At 51.1% G+C, this 23,307-nt stretch overlaps 1 protein-coding gene across 1 annotated transcript in view; it reads right to left on the bottom strand.

The window, feature by feature from the left end:
- LOC101351984 (adenosine deaminase-like) overlaps positions 1-22,396 on the bottom strand; it is a 25,563-nt gene extending 3,167 nt beyond the window's left edge. Inside the window, exons 1-4 of the mRNA XM_023742247.1 lie at positions 22,209-22,396; positions 9,693-9,754; positions 3,135-3,257; positions 683-826 (exon numbers count right to left, since the gene is read on the bottom strand). Coding sequence (XP_023598015.1) covers positions 683-826; positions 3,135-3,257; positions 9,693-9,754; positions 22,209-22,241 — 362 coding nt within the window. The 5' untranslated portion in view covers positions 22,242-22,396. The remainder of the gene's footprint in view (positions 1-682; positions 827-3,134; positions 3,258-9,692; positions 9,755-22,208) is intronic.
- Between the last annotated feature and the right edge of the window lie 911 nt (positions 22,397-23,307).

The following is a 23,307-nucleotide window of genomic DNA, read 5'->3' as shown; positions in this document are numbered from 1 at the left end:
GGGAAAAGACAAAAAGGGGAAGAAGGAAGGGGAAAGGGAGAGAGAGAGGGCCCCAAGCCCCAGCACACACCCCTTCCAGCTGCCTGGGCACCTCCAGACCCAGGGAGGGATATCCCAGTGGGTGACCCCACCCCCAGGTGGGGAGTACTGCTAAGCTTTGGTGTGGTCTGATCCCCCTTCAGGGCCCTAGGGATCCCCTACTTGTCCACAGGCATCAGAATCATGGCTAAGAAGGGGACAAGGTGGTTGAGTGACAGCACCTGGAGACCCATGGGATCCAAGAAGGGGCAGGTGTGGGTCAGACCCATATCAGTGACAGGGTTAGAGCAGGGCCCCTGAAAAGCACTGGGTAAGTGGGTTAACATCCCCAGGCCACGGGCCTGTCTCCAGAGCTAGGCCCCCACAGGGCAGGGTGCAGGATACGGCAGAAAGCTTTCACCCAAGGTCAAAGCATAAGCCCAAGGTCAAAGCATAAGCCCAAAGTCAAAGCATAAACCCAGGGTGGGGCATGAGAACCATGTCTCTGGACAGAATTAAACCCCATCCTTCTGAAGCCATGGACCAGATCAGGGGCCAAATCAAAGTCTTGGACAGGGATGCCTGCCAGTCTGGCCCTGGGGTGGGTCTCAGGGTAGGGCCACCACCACATCCTCAGCACAGCCCCTCCCGGGCGGTCACTCACTCAGGCTGGTTCCAGGCGATGGGCTTCACTTTGGAGTTGGCCAGCAGGTGTGGGCTGTAGCGCACCTCCACGTACACCACGCCCTCCTTGGCCTTCATCTGGACAAACTCATAGGCAATCCTTTTGATGGCCTCCCGGCAGCCCCTGGGAAGGGAAGAAAGGTGTTGGGGACAATCTTTGCCCAGGTTGCCTGGGAGCTCCAGGAGCAACGAGGCTGTTCCCAGCCCTCAGCAGATCAAACCCATCTATGACCCTAGCCCCCAGCTCTGGGCATCTGCTTGGTAAGACCCCAGACACACGGCAAGTCCCGTCAACTTGATTTCCAAACTACGTTCCAATTGTCACCCTCTCCACCCGTGTTTGAACCACCTCCTCTCTCTAATTGGCCTCCCTGCCTCTATGCCTGCCCCTGTAACTCTTCACACGGTGACCGGCACCATCTTTTAAAAATACAAATCAAAGCATCTTGCTCCTCTACTCTAAAGCTAATGGCATCCCTCCGCATGAAATCCCATTGCACATCCCCGGCCCCAAGGCCTGCGTGTCCACCCCTGCCAACCTCCTCAGCCTCTTCCCCTCCATGAAGCCACCAGAGCCTGCTTTCTGTCCAAGGATCACACAAGCTCATTCTCACAGTAGGGCCTTTGCAGCTCCCTCTGCTGCAGGCTCTTCCCCCAGATCTTCTACACTCCATCCCTCCCTCCATTTAGATCTCAGCTCCAGAGTCACCTCCTCAGAGAGGCCTTCCCTGATCACCTTCCCTTAAAACAGCACCTCCGCCATTCCCTACCCCTCCCCTGAGCTTGATTTTTCTTCATAGCCCTTATCTCCACTTGGCATTATATATTGTATGTTTCTCCATTAGCTGATTTTCTGTCTCATCTACTAGAATGTAGGCTTCAGAAGGGCAGGGACTCGTTCATCGACCTCTGTGCTCAGCTGAGGACAAAGCCTAGGTAATAGTGGCCACTCAAGTATTTGTTGAGCGATGGATGGTGGCTGGCAGGGAACAGAACAAGATAAAAGGACAGACGGACAAATCCAGAAGAGCTCTGGGGTGGGAGAGACACTGGGACTCAGTTATGGACTGAGGCCTGCTTCCCACATTTGCCTGCCGTGTGGCCCTGGCCTAGTTAATCCCCCTCTCTGATACCTACAACAAAGGATTACTGTGAGGACCAGCCCGGTTAAACCTCAAGCACTTAGGCCAGGGCCTGGAACAGTGTAGACAAGTGCTCCAAGTATTTTAGCGGCTGTTATTAGTGGGCATTGGCTGTGGCGGAGATCGGGCAGGCAGGTGTCTGGAAAGCAGAGGTACCCTTCTCCCCAAAAGGCCCAGCTCACTGTGGCAGGGCTGAGTTCCAGGAAACAGGCCCTGGCTCCACCCCTGCCCCAGGGCTTTCCACACCTGCTGTGCTGGGGTGGGAGAGGCCTTGGCAGCATCTGTCCATCCTTGTCCTCAAAGCCTGAGTACAGGTAGTCCCTGACTTAGGATGTATTCGAGGTCTGACGAACCACACTTCCGACCACCCGTTTTTGTTGTTGTGTCGGTACAGCTTATCGTTAGTGATATGTGTTACATACAGTATTGCAGCAGGTAATTTGCCGGTGTTATCATTCGCAGATGTTCACTCACAGATGTTCAATTTTATGACATATAGATTTAGTTTTCTAAACTAAATCAGGGGCTTCAGTTACTTGAAAACAGGGACGCAAACGCTGATCGCTTTGCTAAAGTCAATAGGCAGGTTCGGGAAGCAGTGAGATGTTACCTTGAAGTTTATGAAGAAAAGAAAAAAAAAGGACCATACAGACAACTCTCACGAATTTTCTGACTAGAAACACCATCCCCATTCCTACGGTACTCCAGATGGATCCAGAACCTTCCACAAGTGGAGTTATTACTGCAACAGACCAAATGCCAACATTGTCCAACTCTTCTTCATCGCTGGAGTAAATCTGTATGATTTGTGTACTTTTTATGTATGGATTAAAATATATCTGTAAGCTTTATGTAATGTTCCCAACCCCCAAAGACAAATAAAGACTGGATTTATAGAGATACTGAAAATAAAAGGCAATAATAATGAAAACTAAAAGAAAAAAAAAAGAGGTATTTGACTTATGTCAGAACCAGCTTACAACAAGGTCCTCAGAACAGAGCCCTGTTGTAAGTCAGGGACTACCTGTGTTAGCATCTGTGCTCTGCCCTTGTACTTGGCCACTTCTCTGTAGAAGCAGAAGGAATTTCAGCCCTTCACACCACTTTCAAGAAGGGAAACTGAAGCCCAAAAGCGTGAAGAGATTTGCTCAAGTACACACCACTGTGAGAAGCAGAGCTGAGGTTTCAGAGTGCCTCCTCCCACCCCCACAGGACGGGTCACAGGCGTGGTCCTCTCACGCCCACAAGGATGGATGCTGCCTCAAGGCCTGGGGGTTAAGGGCAACTCACGCGATAGCAGGCATGTAGTAGTCAAACTTGGCCAGGAATTCTGTGAGGGCGAGCGGCTTGTCCATGCCGATGATGTTCTGCAGCTCCTCCACTGTGTCAGCCGGGAGGGGGATCCCTCTCTTCCTGGGGACAAAAACAATGAAGGAAATGGACGAGTCCAGGGCGGGCTTGACCAGGCAGCATGGAACATACTTGGACCATGACAGGAAATGAGATCTCTCCATCCAACTCCTCCCATTGGACAGATGGGAAAACTGAGGCAGAGGCATATAGAACCAGGACTGAACCCTTTTAGCACCTCCTGACCCCAAGACAATGACGAATCAGCAAATCTCAAGGGAATAAACGGGTTGAAGTTCATACACACACACAGACGCACACACACACTCATCCTGGTGGGCCCAGGAGACAAGTCTGTGACTTCCTCCTCAGCCCCAGGAGCGGGTGGGTAGAGCCAGCTGGTCCTGTGCCAGGCCAGGTGTTGTCAGGGGAACAACTGCAGCACCCAGACTTGCCTCCCGCCCTCAATCTGGCCGGCAGATCAGAGAGACTAGGTCATCCCAGCATGCTGGGAAAGGGCCCGACATGTCGTTGAGCTGCCCTCCAGCTCGGAGCCCTCTCCTCCCTGCCCACAACCCCTGCACGGGCTGGTCCAGGCAATCCCTGCGGCTTCCTTTTCCCCATTAGCATCTCGGCCTCCCCTCCCAGCCAAGGGAACCAGGAGCAAGCTCCTGTCTCCTGTACTCTCTGGCTCTGTCCCGACTGAAGGCGTCGCCCTGGGCCTCCATTTTCCCAGTTTTAAGATAAAGGAACAGCAGCCAAGGAAGGCCAGACATTCAAGAAATACTTCTAACATGAGGGACAGAGACCAAAACGAGAGAATAGACGGAAGGAACATTGAAGCACAAACAAGCAGAGGAAAACACCTAAAATTAATATCCTCAAGGAAATGAGAAGATAGTACATACTTGACGCAAAACCAGGATGCCTTTTTTTTTGAAAAAGGATACATTCAGAGATTAGAAAGGGCTCTTAGAAATTTTAAAGAGTGTATGGCAGCAACAGTCAGGATGCAATTAAAGGCATGGGAGATAAAGCTGAGAAAATCTTCCAGAACGTAGAAGATTGGGAACAAAAGGTTAAGGAAATTAGAAGATTAAATTAGGAGGTTCAACCAGCCAGTTAGGGCTCAAAGTGAGAACAGAAAGCAGAGGGGAGGAAATGCCAGACAGGAGTTTGATCAAATGTGTTTAAGCCCTTCAAGAGCCTCTGTTATTAAAACTATTAAAACGTTCCCCTACATAGACATCTGCTCCACAAAGCCCTCTGAGCACGCCTCCTTCCCTGCCTGGTGACCCCAGGCCCTGTGAGTGTCCACCAGCCTGCCAGTCAGCCCACTATGCGTGGCCCCTTGCCAGCCTCCACACTGTGGGGAGATGGAGCCCCTGCTGCACTCCTGTCATCCAGAGGTCAGAGGCCCTGTGTCCACCTGAGCCCCTGTCCCTGACTAAGCCTCCCAGAGTCACCCTCATGCAGCCACCCCAGGAACCGTGGCCTCTGCAGACGGTAAAACCAGCTGTCCTAGAGTCAACTGCTACTCATGGCGAACGCTGTGCTCCGCAGGGTGTTCAATGGCTGCTTTTTCGGAAGTAGATTACCAGGCCTTTCTTCTAAGGTGCCTCTGGGTGGACGCAAACTCTATAACTTTTTCATTTAGCAGCCAAGCGTGGTTTACCGTCCGCACCCCCAGGGACTCCCTTCTGCAGACTGCACCACTTGTGAATTACCGGGTTGTGGATATCATGAGGGAGCTGGCAGGTGGCAGGCAGGGGAGGTGACGCTCAGGCTTCTGGCTCCTGTATTGCCATGTTCAGTGGCCACATCTGCTTTGGGCCCACGGGACTGGCTCTGAGTGATTCTGCTGATGGTCTTCCTTCAACTCCCAGGACCCCACAGCTTCCTGGTGGGGCTCTTCCTTCAGACCCCTCTCTTTCAGACTCTGCCCAGATGAGCTCAGCTCCTTTCACGGTTTTAACCCAGGATCCAGCGGTCCTCACCTTCCGGTTCTCCACCTCTACACACCATCCTTTGGGGCCTATGTTGGGCTGACACTGAGCAGTGGCAGCAACCAAGACAGGCCGAGCGTCTGACGGCCCTGAACGTGGCGCAGGTGCCTCCTACCCTTCACGGCCAAAACTAAAGCCACCTTTCCCCTTCCCCCAAATCTCTCCTCCTCCCAGCCTCCGCATTTCCAAAAATGGTTCCTGTGTCCAGTCTGCTGGCCAAACCTCCCACCTCCTCCATCCCCCTCCTCCACCCAGAGCCAATCCCCAAGTCCTAATTATTTTGCTTCCTAAATATTTCTCAAATGAATCTCTTCTTCTCTGGCACCCTCCCCAACAGCCACCAAGAGAGATCTTTTTAACAATTTAGACAGAGTGGCCAGGGAAGGCTTCTTGGAGGAGGGGACACTGAAGTAGTGGGGTAGATGGGAGAGAGGAGGCGGGTGAGGGATGAGGCCTCACAGCCTGTGCTGAGGGCTTCAGGAAGGAAGCAGGGAGGTGGGGGAAAGGTAAGGTAGCTGGAGTTCAGAGAGCAAGCGGTCACTGGAAAGATGAGACAGAGAGGAATGCAGGCCAGACTCAGTGTGGTAGCGGCTGGGACTGTATCCTGGAAGCACTGGGAAAGCCATGGAAGGATCTTAAGCAGGGGAGTGGCATGAAATGATTTACCTGTTGAAAAGCTTCTGGCTACAGCACAGGGAAAGGATTGGAGGAAATCAGAACACAGGACAGCGCTCACGTCCAAGGGGCAACAAAGAACATGGGAGACCCCTCCAACCTCTCACACAGGACTCGTCCCCAAAACTGTGCAGGCTGAGCCATAAAGCTCCTATCTGGGGCCCAAAGCTGTGGCCGGAAGGAATTGCTTCTGGGCCCCGGCTCCACCTGCCACCCACAGAAGTGGAGGCTCCTCATGGGCCAAGCTCTGTCCTCAGACAGTCCCATTCCCCACTTCACCACAGACCCTGCTGGCGGAGTGTCCAGTCGACAGCCCCCGACAAGGAGCTCGACCTCAGAGGGCTGAGGAGGGAGGACCAGCTCAGGCTTTGAGTCGGGCAGAGAAAGCCTTGAATTCCTCCTCTCCCCTTTCTTTACCATGTCACCCTGGGCAGATGTCCCCTCTAAAGCACCTTAGTGTCCTCATCAGTAAAATGCAGATAATACTTTCTTTGAGGGGTACAAAGAGGAACAAATGAGACTATTTACAGGTTGTGCGAAGCAGGAGACTCCAAAACCCAGAGGCACAATCACGGGAGCTGAAGGAAGGAGAAGGGGTCGAGAACACAGTTAACTGGGGCGGGCTGAATCCCAGAGAGACAGAAGGAGAGATTAGATGTGGTCTGCAGCGGGGCCAAGCAGGCACTCCCTCCCCTCCCTACTCTGGCAGGCCCTACACCCCATGTGGGAGTCCTCCGGCGTGTCTTCACAGGCACCCACATCTGGGTCCAACCAACTCCCAGGTGCCCCTGGCTGCTGACCCAGAGATCAAGCCCCAGCTGGCACTGCCTCACCCCTCTCAGGCTCTGTGAGTTGGCTCCCAGACGCCACTGCAGCGTGGCAAACAGAAAATGAACCGAGCCACCCCACACCACCCTCCTTCCCCTTTTCCCTCCACCTCACCCTGGACTCCACCTCACCCTGGACATTTCCCCTTCTTGCTCCCATTGGTGAGTGCTCTATGACCCTTTCACGAGCTCCCCGAGATTAGACACCCTCTTGGTTCCTGATAACCCACCCTAATGACCTCAGTAGAGGCCCTGAAGCAGTGATTGACAGCTGAACATGGGCAAAGGACAAGATAGATAAGCCAAGGAGGCTTTGCCCTCACTTAATCAGAGCCTTAATGTTATACTTAATAATAATGTCACTAAGTGCCGTTTATGGAGCATGTCATCAGAGCTAGGCCCTGAGCTCAGCTTTTTGTATATTACGTGACTGAAACCTCTAGCTGGCAGGTGAAATGGTTAGAGGCAGGGACTCTGGAGCCATACTACCTGGGTTCCAGACTCGGCCCTCTGCTTACTAAGCAAGGTACTTGACTTGTCTATGGCTCCGTTTCCTCATCTGTAAAATGGGGGTAATAATAGTACCTACCTGTCATGGATTGAATTGTGTCCCCCCCAAATATCTGTCAACTTGACTAGGCCATGATTCCCAGTATTGTGTGATTGTCCACCATTCTGTCAGCTGACAGGATTTTCCTATGTGTTGTAAATCCTACCTCTATGATGTTAATGAGGCAGGATTAGATGCACTTATGTTAAGGAGGCAGGACTCAATCTTCAAGATTAGGTTGTGTCCTAAACCAATCTCTTGTGAGATATAAGAGAAGGAAGCAGAGAGACGTGGGGACCTCATACCACCTAGAAAGCAGAGCCAGGAGTGTGCGTCCTTTGGACCTGGGATCCCTGAGCTGAAAAGCTCCTAGACCAGGGGAAGATTGATGACAAGGACCTTCCTCCAAGCTGACAGAGAGAGAAAGTCTTCCCCTGGAGCTGGTGCCCTGAATTCAGACTTCTAGCTTCCTAGACTGTGAGAGAATAAATTTCTCTTTATTAAAGCCATCCACTTGTGGTATTTCTGCTAAATATGGTGCTTAGCACACAGTAAATGCTAATACTTGTATAGTTAAATAAAAATTAAATCAACAGCTGCTTCCTAGGGCATAAAAAGGTCATTAGAAGTATGACAAGATGGAGAAAAGTATTTGCCAGAACTCTCTCAGGGAGTTGAAAAGGATGTTCCCAAGAGTCGGGGGCAAACATCCAAAAATCCCTATTCTCTCTTTTTTTTATGTAATATTCTACTGTTTTTTCAGTGAAGGTTTACATAGAAGTTTAGGTTCCCATTCAGCAATTTCTATACATGTTGTTCAGTGACATTAGTTACATTCTTCTCAATGCATGAACAATCTCATTATTTCCGTTCTGGTTGTTCTGTTTCCATTAATCTAGTTTCCTTGCCACCTTCCATTGTTATCTTCGTTTTAAAGTAATTCTTGAGCGTTTGATCTCATATAGATGATTTTTTTTAAGGAGCACAGTACTCATGGGTGAGCCAGTCTGTTATTTAGCTAAAAGGTGACCTCGGGGGCTAGTTTTGGTTCAAGATTTAAGGAGAATCTCAGGGCAACAGTCTTGGGCAGTCCTCCAGTCTCAACTAGTCCAGTAAGTCTGTTTTTTATTTTTTAAGGAATTTTATATTTTAAGGAATTCCTTTCCACATTTTTCTCCCATTCTATCAGGGTTCATCTATTGTGGCTCTGATTGGAATGCCTAACTCTCTTCTGAGGAGCGGGTGTCTGGATAACTGAGGAGATTCTGGTTTATGGAGCAGAGTGTTCACATTTGAGTCCAGAGCTGAACTGCTCATGACAATGAAGGAGAAGCTGAATCCTTCCAGCTCCAAAGTAGATGTTGAGCAAACAAGTGAAGGACACTGGTCTGCTGGGGGCAGGGGTGTGGCAGGAGGGCCCCCACCTCCCAGCCAGCTCTGGTGGAAGGCCTTGTTCTCACCCTCAAGTTACAGAGGCCACAGTCACAGCGAGGACACGGTACAGTCCGGATTTGAACCCAGGTCCACTGCACTCTAAAGTCCCTGTTCTTAAGTGCTATGAACCCTGAAGTCTAGGGAGGAAGGGGACCAACCCCCCTCGCTTGGGGGAGCTGGGGACCCCTTTGGCCACCAGCATGGAGTGAGAGCTGAGGCAGGAGGTGTGTTCTCATTCGAAAGATGCAGACATTTAGACCAAGGATGGGGGAGCCACTTCTGCATGTCACCCAGTAGTCATTACCACGAAGATGTAGTAAAAGCTTTGGGGGTCAGACAGCCCCAGGTTCAACTCTTGGTTCTACTACCTACTTGAGTGGCCTTGGACAACTGTCTTCACTTCTCTGAGCCCATGTCCTTCTCCGTAAAATGGAAATGGCAATACCCTCCTCTTTGTGTTGTGGTGGGGTTAAGTGTGCTCAGTAAATGGTAGCCGGCATCCTGTGTGTCACCTGCCACAGGCTCTCACCGAGTCAGAATCCAGTGCCTGGCTCAGCTCTGGGAACTACCATCGTGCCTAGGGGTGTGTGTGTGTGTGTATCTATATGTATATATGTGTGTGTATGTGTGCGTGTACGTGTGTGCGTATGTGTGCGCACGTGTGTATATGTGTGTTTATGTGTGTGTGCACACGTGTGTGTGTGCACGTGTGTGTGTGTGTGTGTGTGTGCATGCATGCGTGTGTAGAGGCAGAGGAAGTAAGCTCAGGCCTAGCCCACCTGACAGCAGGAAGACAAGTGCCAACACAGGATCTGAAGGCAGAGGAGTTGGGCTGTGGGTCTCCAGCTCTGAGCTGACGTCTCCTCATCCCCACAGAACCACCTTTGTCTAGCCAGGAGCTGGCTTGATTCCCACAGGGAAACAGGAGTAGTAAACCTGGAATTTTCTAGAGGCTTGGGGATACCACCTAAATCCTGGGGAAGAAGACTCTAACTTATCGACTTACTTGCCATAGTATAAGATGGTTTCAGGCTTGATGGCTCCGTCTAGGTGGACATGGAGTTCCACCTGCAAGGGGGCAGAAGAGGGAGAGAGAGAGAATGAACATCCCGTGAATGCCTGAAGGACCTCTCAGAGGGTTAATGTTAACCATGACAATGATTAACCACTTACTGGACACTTACCACATACACGTTACCAAATTCTTTACATGCACTATCCTGTTTAACCCTCGTCTGTAGGTAGGTTCAATAATTAGCCCTATCTCTTTCAAAGTTGAGGACCTCGAGGTTCAGAGAGGTTAAATAACTTATCCAAGGCCACACAGCAAGAAAAGGAAGCAGGAACGCAACCCAGTGGCTTTGTCCTTAACCACAGCTAGTGAGTGACAGAACCAGAATTCTAACTCCAGTGCAATTCTGAAGCTTGTGCTCTAAAGCACAAGGACTGCCACGGTCCTGCAGGACTACCGAGGCCGAGCCACTGCGCAGGCATATCCTGCTTTCAGAAAGCTCACTCAGCAAAATCCAGTTTTAACAACAATGACTGGCCACAGACGTCTTGAATAAACATTTGTTATGTATTTCAAAATCAGGATCCATTTACAAAAGCAAGTGATACTTAAGCACAGGCTAGCAGGAAACCTGTGGCGTAGTGGTTAAGAGCTATGACTGCTAACCAAAAGGTTGGCAGTTCAGATCTACCAGGTGCTCCTTGGAGACCATACAGGGCAGTTCTGCTCTGTCCTACAGGGTCGCTGAGTCAGAATTAACTCGATGGCAACAGGTTTTTTTTTTTTTATTATTATTATTATCAGGAGTCGATATCAGGCAATACAAGATCTTTCTAGCACTCTGAAAAGGGGACAAGATACTTGGCCCCATGTATGACACTACACACAAGGAGTTTGACAGTGGGGGCATGAAGACAGCATGCTTCACTCCCAGCTCTGCCCTCTCTGGCTGTGTGGTCTTAGATATGACACTGCATCTCTCTGAGCCTCAGTGGCCTCAACTGAAAAAATGAGACATCGCCGCCTCCCGGTCCAAGCGCAGTTGTAAGGATCAAGAAGACAGAGTAGGTGGACATGACCCAAGGGAGACAGCCCCTGCCTCCCAGCCAGGGTGTTTACTGGGGGCTCTCACGAGAGACATGGCAGGCTCTGGGAGACCACAGGGAAAAGCACTTTGCCATCTGCCTGTTCCAGCTCCTGAGTAAAAGCTTTCCCTGGGCCCGGGGCAGATCCAGAAAACTCAACTGACATCTTCGCTAGGGTGGGGCTTTCTCCGGAACATGGATACCTGAGAGAGGTGGCTGTGCTGGCTGGGAGAGAGCAGCCAGGGAGCTGCTGGCCTGGGAACATCCCTGGAGACCCCACCAGAGCTGCCTCTGACAGAGGGAACCCAGGCCGGACCCACAGAGGCCAGCCAGGAACAGACACGAACCCTTTCTACCAGCAGGACCTCAGAGTAATCAGACCTCCTGAGGCCGTCCAGCTGGCAGGGACACAGCAACCTACACCAGGCTCTGCGTCAAGTTAGATGTTGCATTCCCCGACAAAATGAGTTCAATTCCCCACTCTGCCATGCAGCCAGTGTTCACTGGGGGCTCAAAATAAGCTCAGCATTGGAGACACTGAAGCTTACAGTCCAAGGAACTGCCAGCCAGCTGTGTGATCTTGGGCAGATGACCTCACCTCTCGGGGCCCCCATTTTCTTATCCTTAACCCTCACATGGCTGTAGTGAGGACCCACTCCGAGAGGTGAGGTGGCATGTGGTTAGAGATGACAGATGAGAACGGGAGCTGTGGTCTTTATCGAGCTCCCCTAGGGCCAGAGCATGCAGGGAGATGAGGAGAGGGCCTAGGATGAACCTTGAGAAGCAGCAACACTCGGTGGCTTTATAGGAGAATGAGCCTGCAGAAGAGCCAGAGGAGGAGTGCTCAGAGAGGCGTGTGGTGTGCAGAAGGCAAGAGGCCATCAGGGTTCAAGAAGGAGGGATGGTCCACTGTACCAGGTACTGCTAGAGGTCAAGGAATAGGAGGACAGAAACATGTCCATTGGGCCAAGAGACCCATAGGCCACAGGACCTTGAAAGAGTGGTTCTCAACTCTGGCTGCCCATTAGGAGCACCTACAACCAAATCTGTCTCGGAAGAAGTACAGCCTGAACGCTCCTTAGAAGTGAGGATGACAAGACTTGTCTCACATACTCTGGAAATTTTATCAGCGGAGACCAGTTCCTGAGGACATTGTGCTTGGTAAAGCAGAGGGTCAGCGAAAAAGAGAAAGATGCTCAACGAGATGGACTGACACAGTCGCTGCAACAATGGGCTCAAACATAGCAATGATTGTGAGGATGGTGCAGGATCGACCAGTGTTTCGTTCTGTTGAACAACTCCACGGCACCTAACAACAACGACAAGAAGCTCCTGAGAATCTCGATGACTGAATCCCACCCCAGATCAATGAAATCACAAGCCCAGGGGTTGGAACCTGGGTGTGTGCGTTTTTTTATTTTTTACACTTTATTTTTTATTGTACTTTAGATGAAAGTTTATAGAGCAAACATTAAACAATTAAAATGCATATCGTTTTGTGACATTGGTTGCCAACTCCATGACGTGTCAACACTCCCCTTCTTGACCCTGAGTTCCCCATTACCAGCTTTCCTGTCCCCTCCCGCCTTCTCGTCCTTGCCCCTGGGCTGGTGTGCCCCTTATTATCGTTTTGTTTTATGGGCCTGAATAATCTTTGGCTGGAGGGTGAACCTCGGGAGTGACTTCATTACTGAGCTATAAAGGTGTTCGTGGGCCATACTCTTGGGGTTTCTCCAGTCTCTGCCAGACCAGTAAGTCTGGTCTTTTTTTTTTTGTGTGAGTTATATTTTTGTTCTACATTTTTCTCCAGCTCTGTCCGGGACCCTCTATTGTGATCCCTGTCAGAGCAGTTGTTGGTAGTAACCAGGCACCATCTGGTTGTGCTGGACTCAGTCTGGTGGAGGCTATGGTAGTTGTGATCCATCAGTCATTTGGACTAATCGTTCCCTTGTGTCGTTGGTTCTCTTCATTCTCCCTTGCTGCAGACGGGGTGACACCAGTGGAGTATCTTAGATGGCTGCTCACAGGCTTTTAAGACCCCAGACGCTACTCACCAAAGTAGAATGTAGAACATTTCCTTTATAAACAGTGTTATGACAATTGAGCTAAACAATGTTATGACACTTGAGCTAGATGTTCCCTGAGACCATGGTCCCCAGAGCTCTCAGCCCAGTAATTCGGTCCCTCGGGGAGTTTGGATGTGTCTATGGAGCTTCCATGACCTTGTCAGGTATGGGCGTTTTTAAATGTGCAGCCGAGGTTGAAAATCATTGCCTTAGAGGAAACTTCCTGAGACCTGAGGGGTAAGAAATAAGTGGGAGCACAGAAATGGAGAGTTTAGACAATTGTTCCCAGAAGTTGACCCCTGAAGGGGAGGAAAGGGTCTGGGAAGAGGCGGGAGGTGGACACAGGTCAAGGGAATCTTGTTTCTTTTTAAAGCAGGAACAACTTTAAGCGCTGATGGCAATGATGGGGTTGAGAGAGAAGAGCTGCAGCAGGTTACTGAGAAGGTAGGAGCGGGGTAGAATGCAAAAGCCAGGCCTGGCCTGGGAGCCTCTGAGAGCAGAAGTCAGGTAGTAAACTCAGTGTGGACATCTGGGTGCTGTATGCCCCCGGGACGGGGAGCTGCATGGCTACTTCTGCTTATAGCATTTCATTGCCAAGGCAAGGCTGTCCAGAGCTCTCTCTCCCGTCTGGCACAGCAGCTGCCAATGGTCAGGATGGGAACAGTCCCATGTGCTTAGGTCCTTAACTCACTATGATGAGCAGAAACCCCGCTGAAGGCTCGTGATGGACATGCAGTGTGAACAAGAATTATGCAAACCTATGAGGCTTTAATGGAGTCCCTGGGTGACACAAACTGTTGACCGAAAGGTTGGTGGTTTAAACCCACTCAGTGGCTCCACGGGAGAAAGCCCTGATGTTCTGTTCCTAGAAAGATTACAGCCTAGAAAACCCTGTGGGGCAGTTCTGTTCCGTCATATGGGGTCAGTTTAAGCCGGAATCCACTCGACAGCACCCAACAACCACGTGATGCTTTGGTGGACTCCTTGGGTGGCACAGACAGTGAAGCGCTCAACTGTAACGGAAAGTTTGGCGGTTTGAACCCACCCAGAGGCTCCTTGGAAGAAAAGCCTGGCAACCTGCTCAGAAAGGTCCCAGCCTAGAAAACTCTACGGAGGGCAGGTCTACTCTGCAGCACATGCTGTCGCCATGAGTCGGCATCGACTCCATGGCAATTGGTTTGTTTGTTTGTTTCTTCTGCTTTTTTTAAATGATGCTTTAGGCCACTTGGATTTGGGGAATGTTTGTTACCACAGCACAACGTAGCCTGTGGTGCCTGCCAACTAGCAAACACACCCTTCCGCGCTCATCAGTACAAGCTGTGATGAGAAATCGAGCCGAGGGCCACGAGACGGGGAAAACCAGGGCAGGGTAGGGACCCAATTTGGAAAGAATATCCGGAAAAGATCACTTTAAGAAGCAGACAGACAGAAGAGGAGCTATGGGGGGAAGAAAAGGAAGGAGAGGGAGAACGGTTTCAGGCAGAAGGACGACCCGTGCTAAGTGTCTGACTCAGGAAGCAGTCAGGGGTTAGTGGAGGGAGATGAGTCCACACAGAAAGTTAGAGTTGGGGGGTGGGGGTTACCCACTGCAAGATTTTAAACAGGGGAGCTATCTTTTAAAAAGCTTTTTCTGGTTGCTGTGTGAAAAGCCCATTGGAGGAAAGCTAGACCAGGAGACAGAGAGCTAATGCAGTAGTCCAGATGGGACGTGAGTAACATATGGGAAGTACTTGGTGCAGGTCAGACACAGAGTAGGTGCTCAGTTAGCATTAGCTAAACAGCACGGCAGGGCGTGGGAGGAGGGCCCCAGAGGACTGGTGAGATACATGAGGTAAGAGCACCTCCTGGGAGAGGGAAAGCAGAGCCAGTCCGCCCACCATACCCCACAGGTCTCACCCTTCCTCAGGGCTTCCTGGGAAGCTGCCTAGACAAGTTTCAGGAGCCACCGCTCCAGGCACCCCAAGCTCAGGCAGGCCTCCCACAGAACTTTCTAGAAAATTGTAACTACCTGTGGCGAAGTCTGTCAGCCTACCCCAGGTGATAATAGGGTGCAGGCTCAGAGACTGGGGTGATGACCCTGCTCTGCTAGCCCCATTCAGGGAAAAGAAACCGTAGTGGCTTCTAGCTTGGTGAATATCTACTATGAACTAGATCATTGACATTTATTATCTTATTTTATCCTTACAACCAGTAGGGTAGGGACTTCACTCCCATTTTTCAGATGAGGAAACTGAGGCTCAAAGAAGTACCCAAGGGCACAGAGTCAGTCAGTGATGGAGATGGGATCTGAACCCAGGTCTACTCTTAAACTCCTAACCACCATACATACTGCCTCTCTCAGGCCTAGTATATTCTCAGACATGAACAATAATTAACAACTATTATTATCACTGATCAAAGATCTATTGTCAGATCCTTTGTCTAATTTAATCTTAACTTCTAGGTAAGATCCACATTAGCCCCGTGTTGCAGTCAGGGAAATGGACTTGCCAAGCTCAGCCCAGAGAAGTTCAGCGGCCTGCCCAGGGTTACACAGACTAATGGTGGTAGAGCTGAGATGGAACCCAACTCTGTCCATCCCTAAGCCTAAGGCCTGCCCACAGGCCACATCGCCTCCCTGGCCATTATGATCTCTTCTCCCCCACTTCCTCTCCATAAGGGCTGACTCATGGCCAAATGTCTACCAGGAAATCCTCCCAGATCTGAACAGGAAGCACGCTCACTTACTGTTAAATATTTACTAAACCTCCACCAAGTGACAGGCAAGGGGGAGGCACTGGAGGAACGTGCTGACTAGCCCTTGTCCTCAAGAGATGCCAGCCAGGCAGGTGAGTCCCAGGAGGTGTGCTGACTCACCGAAGGTCATGTGAGGTCAGTGGCAGAGTCAAGACAAGGACCCAGGTCTCGGACGCCTGGGCCAGACACTTCCAGATCTGACTCACACTCACAGCTGAGAGGGCGAGCAGGACTGTCCACCTCTAAGGCTTACTGTGAATCAGACTACTACTCCCCAAGGCTCTCCAGGCCCCAAACAGGTTGCTGTTTCGTTTTCATCCCACTGACATTTTTTGTTCATTTGCTTAACATGTCTGTCTCCCCAGCTTGTAGTCCCCTTGAGAGCAGGGACCTTGTCTGTGTTGTCACCGCTGTCCCTCCGGCGCCTAGGACAGTGCCTGACACAGGAAAAAGGGCTCGGGATGTGCTGAATGACCAAGCGACTGTTTTCTGCCTTCCCTGTCCTATGCCAAGTACGCTGGGTCCCCTCCTTGCTGCGAGGAAGGGGCTGATCTATCCCCCTTGGGCCTGGCAGAGAACCCAGACGGGCAGAGCAGCTGTCTGACCAGCCTCCAGAACCTGGGCACTCTGGCCACTACCTGGATGAGCCACAGGTGCCCACAGCCAGCCACACGTCCCCTCCCTTCCTAGTCCTGGCTCTTGGCAATGTGCTAGGCCAGGAGATGGAGTGGCTCTTTGGTCTGGGGAAGACTGCTCCAGCCACACCTCCTCCAGGAAGCCCTCTGTGCTCGGCCCCATCTGGTGTCCTGCAGTTCCAAGGGGCAGAGTGAAGGGGCTGGGCATTCCCTCAGTGCCTCTTCCTGACTCAGGGCCTGGCTGACTGAGTTTCCCCAGAGGTTCTCCTGGAAGACAAAATGTGTCTTACCCAGAGGGAAATCCCACAGGGCAACAACGACCTAGGCACTTGACTCAGTGATCATCCCCATTTTATAGGGGAGAAAACTGAGGCTCAGAGAGATTAAGAAACTTTCCCTAGGTCACAGACTAATGAATGCCACAGCCAGGAAGCTGTTCGGCTGTAAAGCCAGAGGTCTTCACCAGCACACTGCACGCCCTGTCCCCGATAAAGTCCGAGCAGAATGACTGATAACCACGGTGATGGTGGCATTGATCAACAGCAGCTGTCTATCACTGGCGCACCCACTCTGAGCAGGCTTGCACTTGGTGCTTTATGTGAGGTGAGTAGGAATCCGAGTCCCATTTTACAGATGGGGAAACTGCGGCATGGAGCAGTTAAGTAACTCACTCATGCAGGAAAGTGAGGGAATCAGGACTCAGTCCAGCCATTCTGCCTCCCTGGTCAACAGGGCCACAGAGCTTACCTTTTCCTTCCCTGCCCCCCCCGCTTCTCTGGGGTCTCAGACCTCCTGGGGGTGAAGGCAAGGCTGCCCTCAATACCATGGGTAAACGTAGATTCAAACTCCACTTTGCCAAAACAAAACCCGTTGCCTGTCGAGTCGATTCTGACTCATAGTGACCCTACAAGACAGAGTTGAACTGCCCCATAGAGTTTCCAAGGATCGCCTGGTAGATTCGAACTGCAGACCTTTTGGTTAGCAGCCACAGCACTTAACCACTACACCACCAGGGTTTCCCCACTTTCCCAGGGAAGTCCAAAGTCAGGCCAAGGTCCTACCCTTCCTCACTCCAGGGGAAACCATAGGGACCCCCTCAGGACAATGAGGCAGGTAGTCTCTCCCAGCTCATCAGTCCCCCTGTCACCTGAGCCAAGCCCACCCTGAGGTTGGGTGCAATGTAGCAGAATCTTGAGGCCTTGCCTTCCACTCCTCACGGTGTGACCAGATACCTCACTTCCCCTCTCTGGTATGGTTTGGCCTTGGTCAAAGGAAAGGCTTAGATGAAACAGAAACTCATTCATTTCTCCCATGCCCCCGCACAGGCCTCCCCAACTGTCATGTAAATCATAACAGGTTAAGGCACGCTCTTCCCAGGAGCATTTCTGTTTAACACGTGGCAGTGGTAACTGAAAAACACTACAGCCCAAGCAAGTGCCCGTGATGGGCTTTGTGGCAGAAGACAGTACAGGTGGAAAACCTTCCCAGAGTCCACCTCAGCCCCAGCAAGGAAATGAATACCTGGGGCCCTGCTGTGGGCCAGCAGGTACGTCAATCAACACATCGATGTCTCCTGTGACCTTCGCTTTACCATGGGTTTTATCATCCCATTTTACAGAGGAGGAAAGCTGGGGTTCAGGAAGGTAAAGTCATCCACCTGAGGTCTCATTAAGTAGCGAGGGAGGGATTCAACCCCAATCTCTCTAACGTCCAATGCCACCCTGGCCTCCATGTGCCCCCCCGATTCTAACTCCTCCCACCCACCCTCTTTTTTTGTACAAAGTGGGAGCAGCAGTTTAACAAAGCAGTGAACAGAATCTGCTTCAGCTTCAGCTAAATCTGGGTTCAAGTCGAGCTCTGCCACTTCCTGGCTGTGTGACTTTAGGCAAGTTCTTTCCCCTCTCTGAGCCTGTTTCTGCATTTGTAAATGGAGATAATAATAGGACCTACCTCAGAGGGCTGTTGTGAGCATTAAATGAGTCAGCAGATGCAAAGTAGTTAGAACAGTGCCTGGTACAGAGTAAACACTCAAAGGTGAGAAAGAAAAGTACATTGGCAATTTAGACCCAACTCTCCTCTGCATCAGAGGGAACAGTTTCGAAGCTGTGCTGTTCCACCTGGGCCAGTCCACTCTCCAATCTGCAGCTTCCAGGTGCTCAGATTTTGTGTGGCCTTCAACAAGTCATTTGACCTCCATGGGCCTCAGTTTCTTTATCTGTAAGTAGAGAAGATACTTGCCTGGTCGAGTTGTCCAGAAGATTCTATGAGATAAATCACCTAAGGCACATGGGACTCAAGAACACTCACATGGCAGCCATTGTTATTATTGTTACAATAGGCTTGTGAACAGTATTGCCCTTTGGAGTGCCAGGCAATTTACTAGCCCTGCCTCTCCCGGAATAAACTGGTAAGGACCACCCCTCCAACTTCCTCTCCACCCTTTCCACCCAATAGGTGCTCAGGAAGCATTTGTTGGAATCACACAATCAAACCAGGTGGGCAGCCACCTAAGACGTTGCTACTCAAAGTCTGATGTGTCACCTGAGAGCTTGTTAGAAGTACAGTGTTATGGACTGAATTGTGTCCCCAGAAAATATGCGTTGTAAATCCCAACCTCTATGCTTGTGGTTATAATGCCATTTGGGAATGGGCTGTCTTTTTTATGCTAATGAGGCAGGATTAGTGTAGGGTGTATCTTGAGTCAATCTCTTTTGAGATATAAAAGAGATTAAAGAAGCAAGCAAGAGAAGCAGAGATGGGGGAAGAGAGCTAACAAGCCGCATGAAGACTACCCAGGAGTAAAAGCTAGAAGGGACAAGAACCTTCCTGCAGAGCCTACAGAGAAAGCCTTCTTCTAGAGCCGGCGCCCTGAATTCAGACTTCTGGTCTCCTAAACTGTGAGAAAATAAATACGTTTGTTAAAGCCACCCATGTGTGCTATTTCTGTTATAGCAGCTCTAGGCAACTGTCTCAGTCATCTAGTGCTGCTATAACAGAAATACCACAAGTGGATGGCTTTAACAAAGAGAAGTTTATTCTCTCACAGTCCAGTAGGCTACAAGTCCAAATTCAGGACATCAGCTCCAGGGGAACGCTTTCTCTGCCGGCTCTGGAGGAAGGTCCGTGTCGTCAATCTTCCCTTGGTCTAGGAGCCTCTCTGCGCAGGAACCTCAAGTCCAAAGGACGTGCTCTGCTCCCAGCACTGCATTCTTGGTGGTATGAGGTTCCCATGTGTCTCTGCTTGCTTCTCTCTATCATATCTCAAAAGAGATTGGCTTAAGACACTATCTAATCTTGTACACCTCATTAGTGTAACTGCCGCTAATCCATCTTATTCCATCATAGTGACTGAGTTTACAACACATAAGGAAATCACATCAGATTACAGAATGGTACACAATCATACAATACTGGGAATCTTGACCCAGCCAAATTGATACACACATTTTTGGGGGGACATAACTCAATCCATGACAGCAATGAAGACAGGCAGCATCTCAGGCCCTACTCAGACCTTCCGAATCAGAGTCTGAACTTTAAGTTAGGTGATGGGAGTGCACACTGAAGTATGAGAAGCAGTGGTCTGCTCTGCCTTCTTAAATCTGGTCAGGTCCTGGGCCTCACCTGGTGGTAGGTATGAGAAGCCAAAGAACCCAGTAAAAGCCCCTGTCCCAGGGAGGCCTGCACCTGGGGCACTGACACCTGAAGCCTGAAGCCTTCTGCAAAGGTAGTTCAAGGAAGCTGGTTAGGGGCAAGGGATGTTGAAGCCAGCTCCCCTAGGTTCAGATCCCAGCCTGGCTACTTTCTAGTTGTGACCTTGGGCCTAATCAGCTTCTCTGTGCCTCAGTTTCTTCCTCTGTAAAATGAAGATAACACAATCTACCTCACAAGACTGTTGCCAGGATCAAATGAATGCAGGTAATATGTTTAGAACAGTGCCTGGCACGGAGCAATGAATACTCGATAAGGTTCAGCTATTAATACTAATAATTGTTATCTGCCCCACCCATGGGAAGGTAGGGAGTTATCTCTGGTCACAGTGGCTCTGAGACTCCTGCTCCCTGCCAGCTCAGGCAAATTCCCTCCTCACAATAATATAAAATTGATCACACTCACATACGTAGCAGGTGACCCTCCCCTTCCACTCTCAGGCACCACCTGGCTCAGCAGACAGGGTACCACTCCACAGGTGTGGAAACTGAGGCACAGAGGAGGCAATGACCTGGAGGCTTGAATCAGATGAGAGGATTGGATGAGACCAAAAAATAGGGATATAATGATAGCTCCCCATCTTGTGGAGCCCTGGTGGCGCAGTGGTTAAAAAGCTCGGTTGCTAACCAGAAGTTTGGTGGTTCGAACCCCTCAGCTGCTCCACGGGAGAAAGATGTGGCAGTCTGCTTCCGTAAGGATTACAGCCTTGGAAATGCAATGGGTCGCTAGGAGTTGGAATCGACTTGATGGCAGTGGATTTGGGTTTAGTTTCCCCGCCTCCTAATGTTGCTATAGAAGTGTTACAAGGATCGGATTGGCACATATAGCAAGTTCTATAGCACTGCTGGGGTACCTGGGTGGTGCACACAGTTAAGTGCTCGCATGACTACTAACCAAAAGGTTAGCAGGGCGAACTTACTCAGAGGTGCCTTGGAAGAAAGGCCTGGCGATCTTCTTCCATAAAGATTACACCCAAGTATTCTGCAACACATTGGGTTGCCATGAGTGGAATCGACTCTATGGCAACTGTTCTTTTTTTTTAAAAATATATGGGTGTTGCCTATTATTTCTGTCCACAACTCCTATTTCACCCCCAATCATGAGGCCTTGCCACTGTCTTAGAATTCACATTGAGGAAGGTGGTTCCTCGGTCCAAGGGCAGAGGGAATCCAGAAACATTAAATAAAAACAACAACAAAAAAAGGTTTAAAGGAAAACACAATAGGACAAGGTGTGAAGGAGGCATGGCGGGAGGGGGCAGGAGAGCGTCCGGCAGAGCAACTGGCAGCACCTGGCAGAGTCTAGCTGAGCATCTGGCCTGGGGTGGGAGCATCAGCAGTGGAGGCCATGCCAGGCCTGACCCTCCTTGGAGCACTTTTACACACACACACAAACACACACACACAATTCTCACCAACACTTTTGTGATGTCAGCCATCATCATGCACACATCTGTTTCTCAGAAGGGTAAATTGAGGCTGATGGCAGCTCACTCCCCCCTTCCCCCAGTTTCAGACCCTGTGGGTTGACTACTCTGTTTGGCGGACTCCTGGGCCTCTTCCCTCCTTGAACTGCGAATCCTAGGCTGCCCTGAAGCGCACCATATTGACACGGACCTTTCCTGACCCCACAGTTTCCCAAGACACCACAGCTGGTGAGAGGAGGAATGAGGGGGTTCTCCCTTGGGGCGAGTGGCCTTATCTCATCCCCGAGTGAACCCTGCCAGGGCCCAGGGCCCAGAGCCCGCCCAGCCCTTCTGGCCCAGCCTGCAGAGGGCGACGCCCTGCTGCCATCCCTCCCGGTTCTTCCCACTAGCGGATCCACAAACCTGGGCTCCCTGGCGCTCAGAGACTATGCTAATGTTGATGTATAAAGTTGCTTCCATCACCACAAGGAGCGCACAGATTAGGGCCCCATTTTACAGCTGAGGTTCAGAGAGGTGAAGCTCCCAGCCCAGACTCACACAGCTGTTCCACGCCTGCGTTGCTAGGATGCCCATTTGACAGACAGTGAAACTGAGACCCAGGGGGCCCAAGTCAGGAGCAGAACCAGAACTGGAGGCCGGCTAGGGGCGCCCCCGGGCTCTGGACCCTCCCTGCTTCATTGGCCCTCATTAACCAGCCTGCAGGAGGGCGAGGGCCTGAGCCAAGGGAAGAAAGCGCCTGCAGGAGCTCCCATTCGCTTCCGGGGTGTGGTTGCGGAGGGCCCCCCAAGTCCCCCGGCCCAGCAAGTCGCTAGAGCCCCCAGGTCCCCAGACCCCGAGCCCCGAGAGCTCACTTTGGGTTTGTTGAAGGCGGGCGTCTGGTACATGGTGCCAAGCGTGCTCCCCGAAGCTATTCCCTCGGCAAAGATCAGTGGGTCTCCAACGGGTTCGTAGCAGATCCGCCACCCCAAGGGCCCACAAAGACCGCGGGCCGCCACAATCGTCCCAACTGTGCCGAACCGCTTGTGTCCTGCCGGCCTCTAGCTTGCCCGCCACCGCTCTCAGGCCCGCCCCCGCGCCGCCCCTCGCCGGAGCCCCGCCTCGTGGGTCTGGCCTCGCATTTCCGGGAATTCCTGCCCAGCAGCAGGGACCGATCTAGGGTCTTCAGGGCCTGCGGTCCCCTGAAAACTCCTGCCCTGCTCTGCCTCCTCCTCGGCCCCTCGAGCCACATCCACACGACCGGTCTACCTGGGTGCCTACTGTGTGCCAGGCCCGAACTAGAAGCTGGGGGAACCGGCGAGCATCGCAACCCCTGCGAGGCTTGCATTGTATTGGGACAGACAGACGTTCATCAAATAATCACACAGCATTAATGTATAATTACCAAAAAAACCAAAACCAAACCCACTACCGTCAAGTCAATTCCGACTCATAGCGGCCCTATAGGACAGAGTAGAACTGCCCCATAGGGTTTTCAAGGAGCTCCTGGTAGATTTGAACTACCAATCTTTCAGTTAGCAGCTGTAGCTCTTAACCACTACACCACCAGGGCTTCCAATGTGTAATTAGGGAGCTTTAATGGGAGACCAAGGAACCCTGGTGGCGCAATGGTTAAGAGCTGCGCTGCTAACCGAAAATGGGGCGGTTTGAACTCACCAGCTGCTCCCTGGGAGAAAAGACCTGGCAATCTGCTCCCGTAAAGATGACAGCCTAGGAAACCCTATGAGTCAGTTCTACTCCGTCCTATAGGGTCATAATGAGTCGATTCGATGGCAATGAGTTTGAGTTTTTGTTTTTGTTTTTTAATTCACACTGTGGAGTATTACGCAGCAGTGAAATTGAATGAACTTCAGCTACGCACAACACAGATACATCTCAGAAGGAATGCTGAGTGAAAAATTAAGTTTCAGACAACTGCATGCACTGTGGGGCAATTTTTAGAATATCTGAAAG

The sequence above is a fragment of the Trichechus manatus genome, unplaced genomic scaffold (assembly GCF_000243295.1).
Source record: "Trichechus manatus latirostris isolate Lorelei unplaced genomic scaffold, TriManLat1.0 scaffold00008, whole genome shotgun sequence".
Classification (NCBI taxonomy): Eukaryota; Metazoa; Chordata; class Mammalia; order Sirenia; family Trichechidae; genus Trichechus; species Trichechus manatus.
The sequence above is the reverse complement of the archived record's forward strand: the minus strand, read 5'-3'. Positions and strand labels throughout refer to the sequence as shown.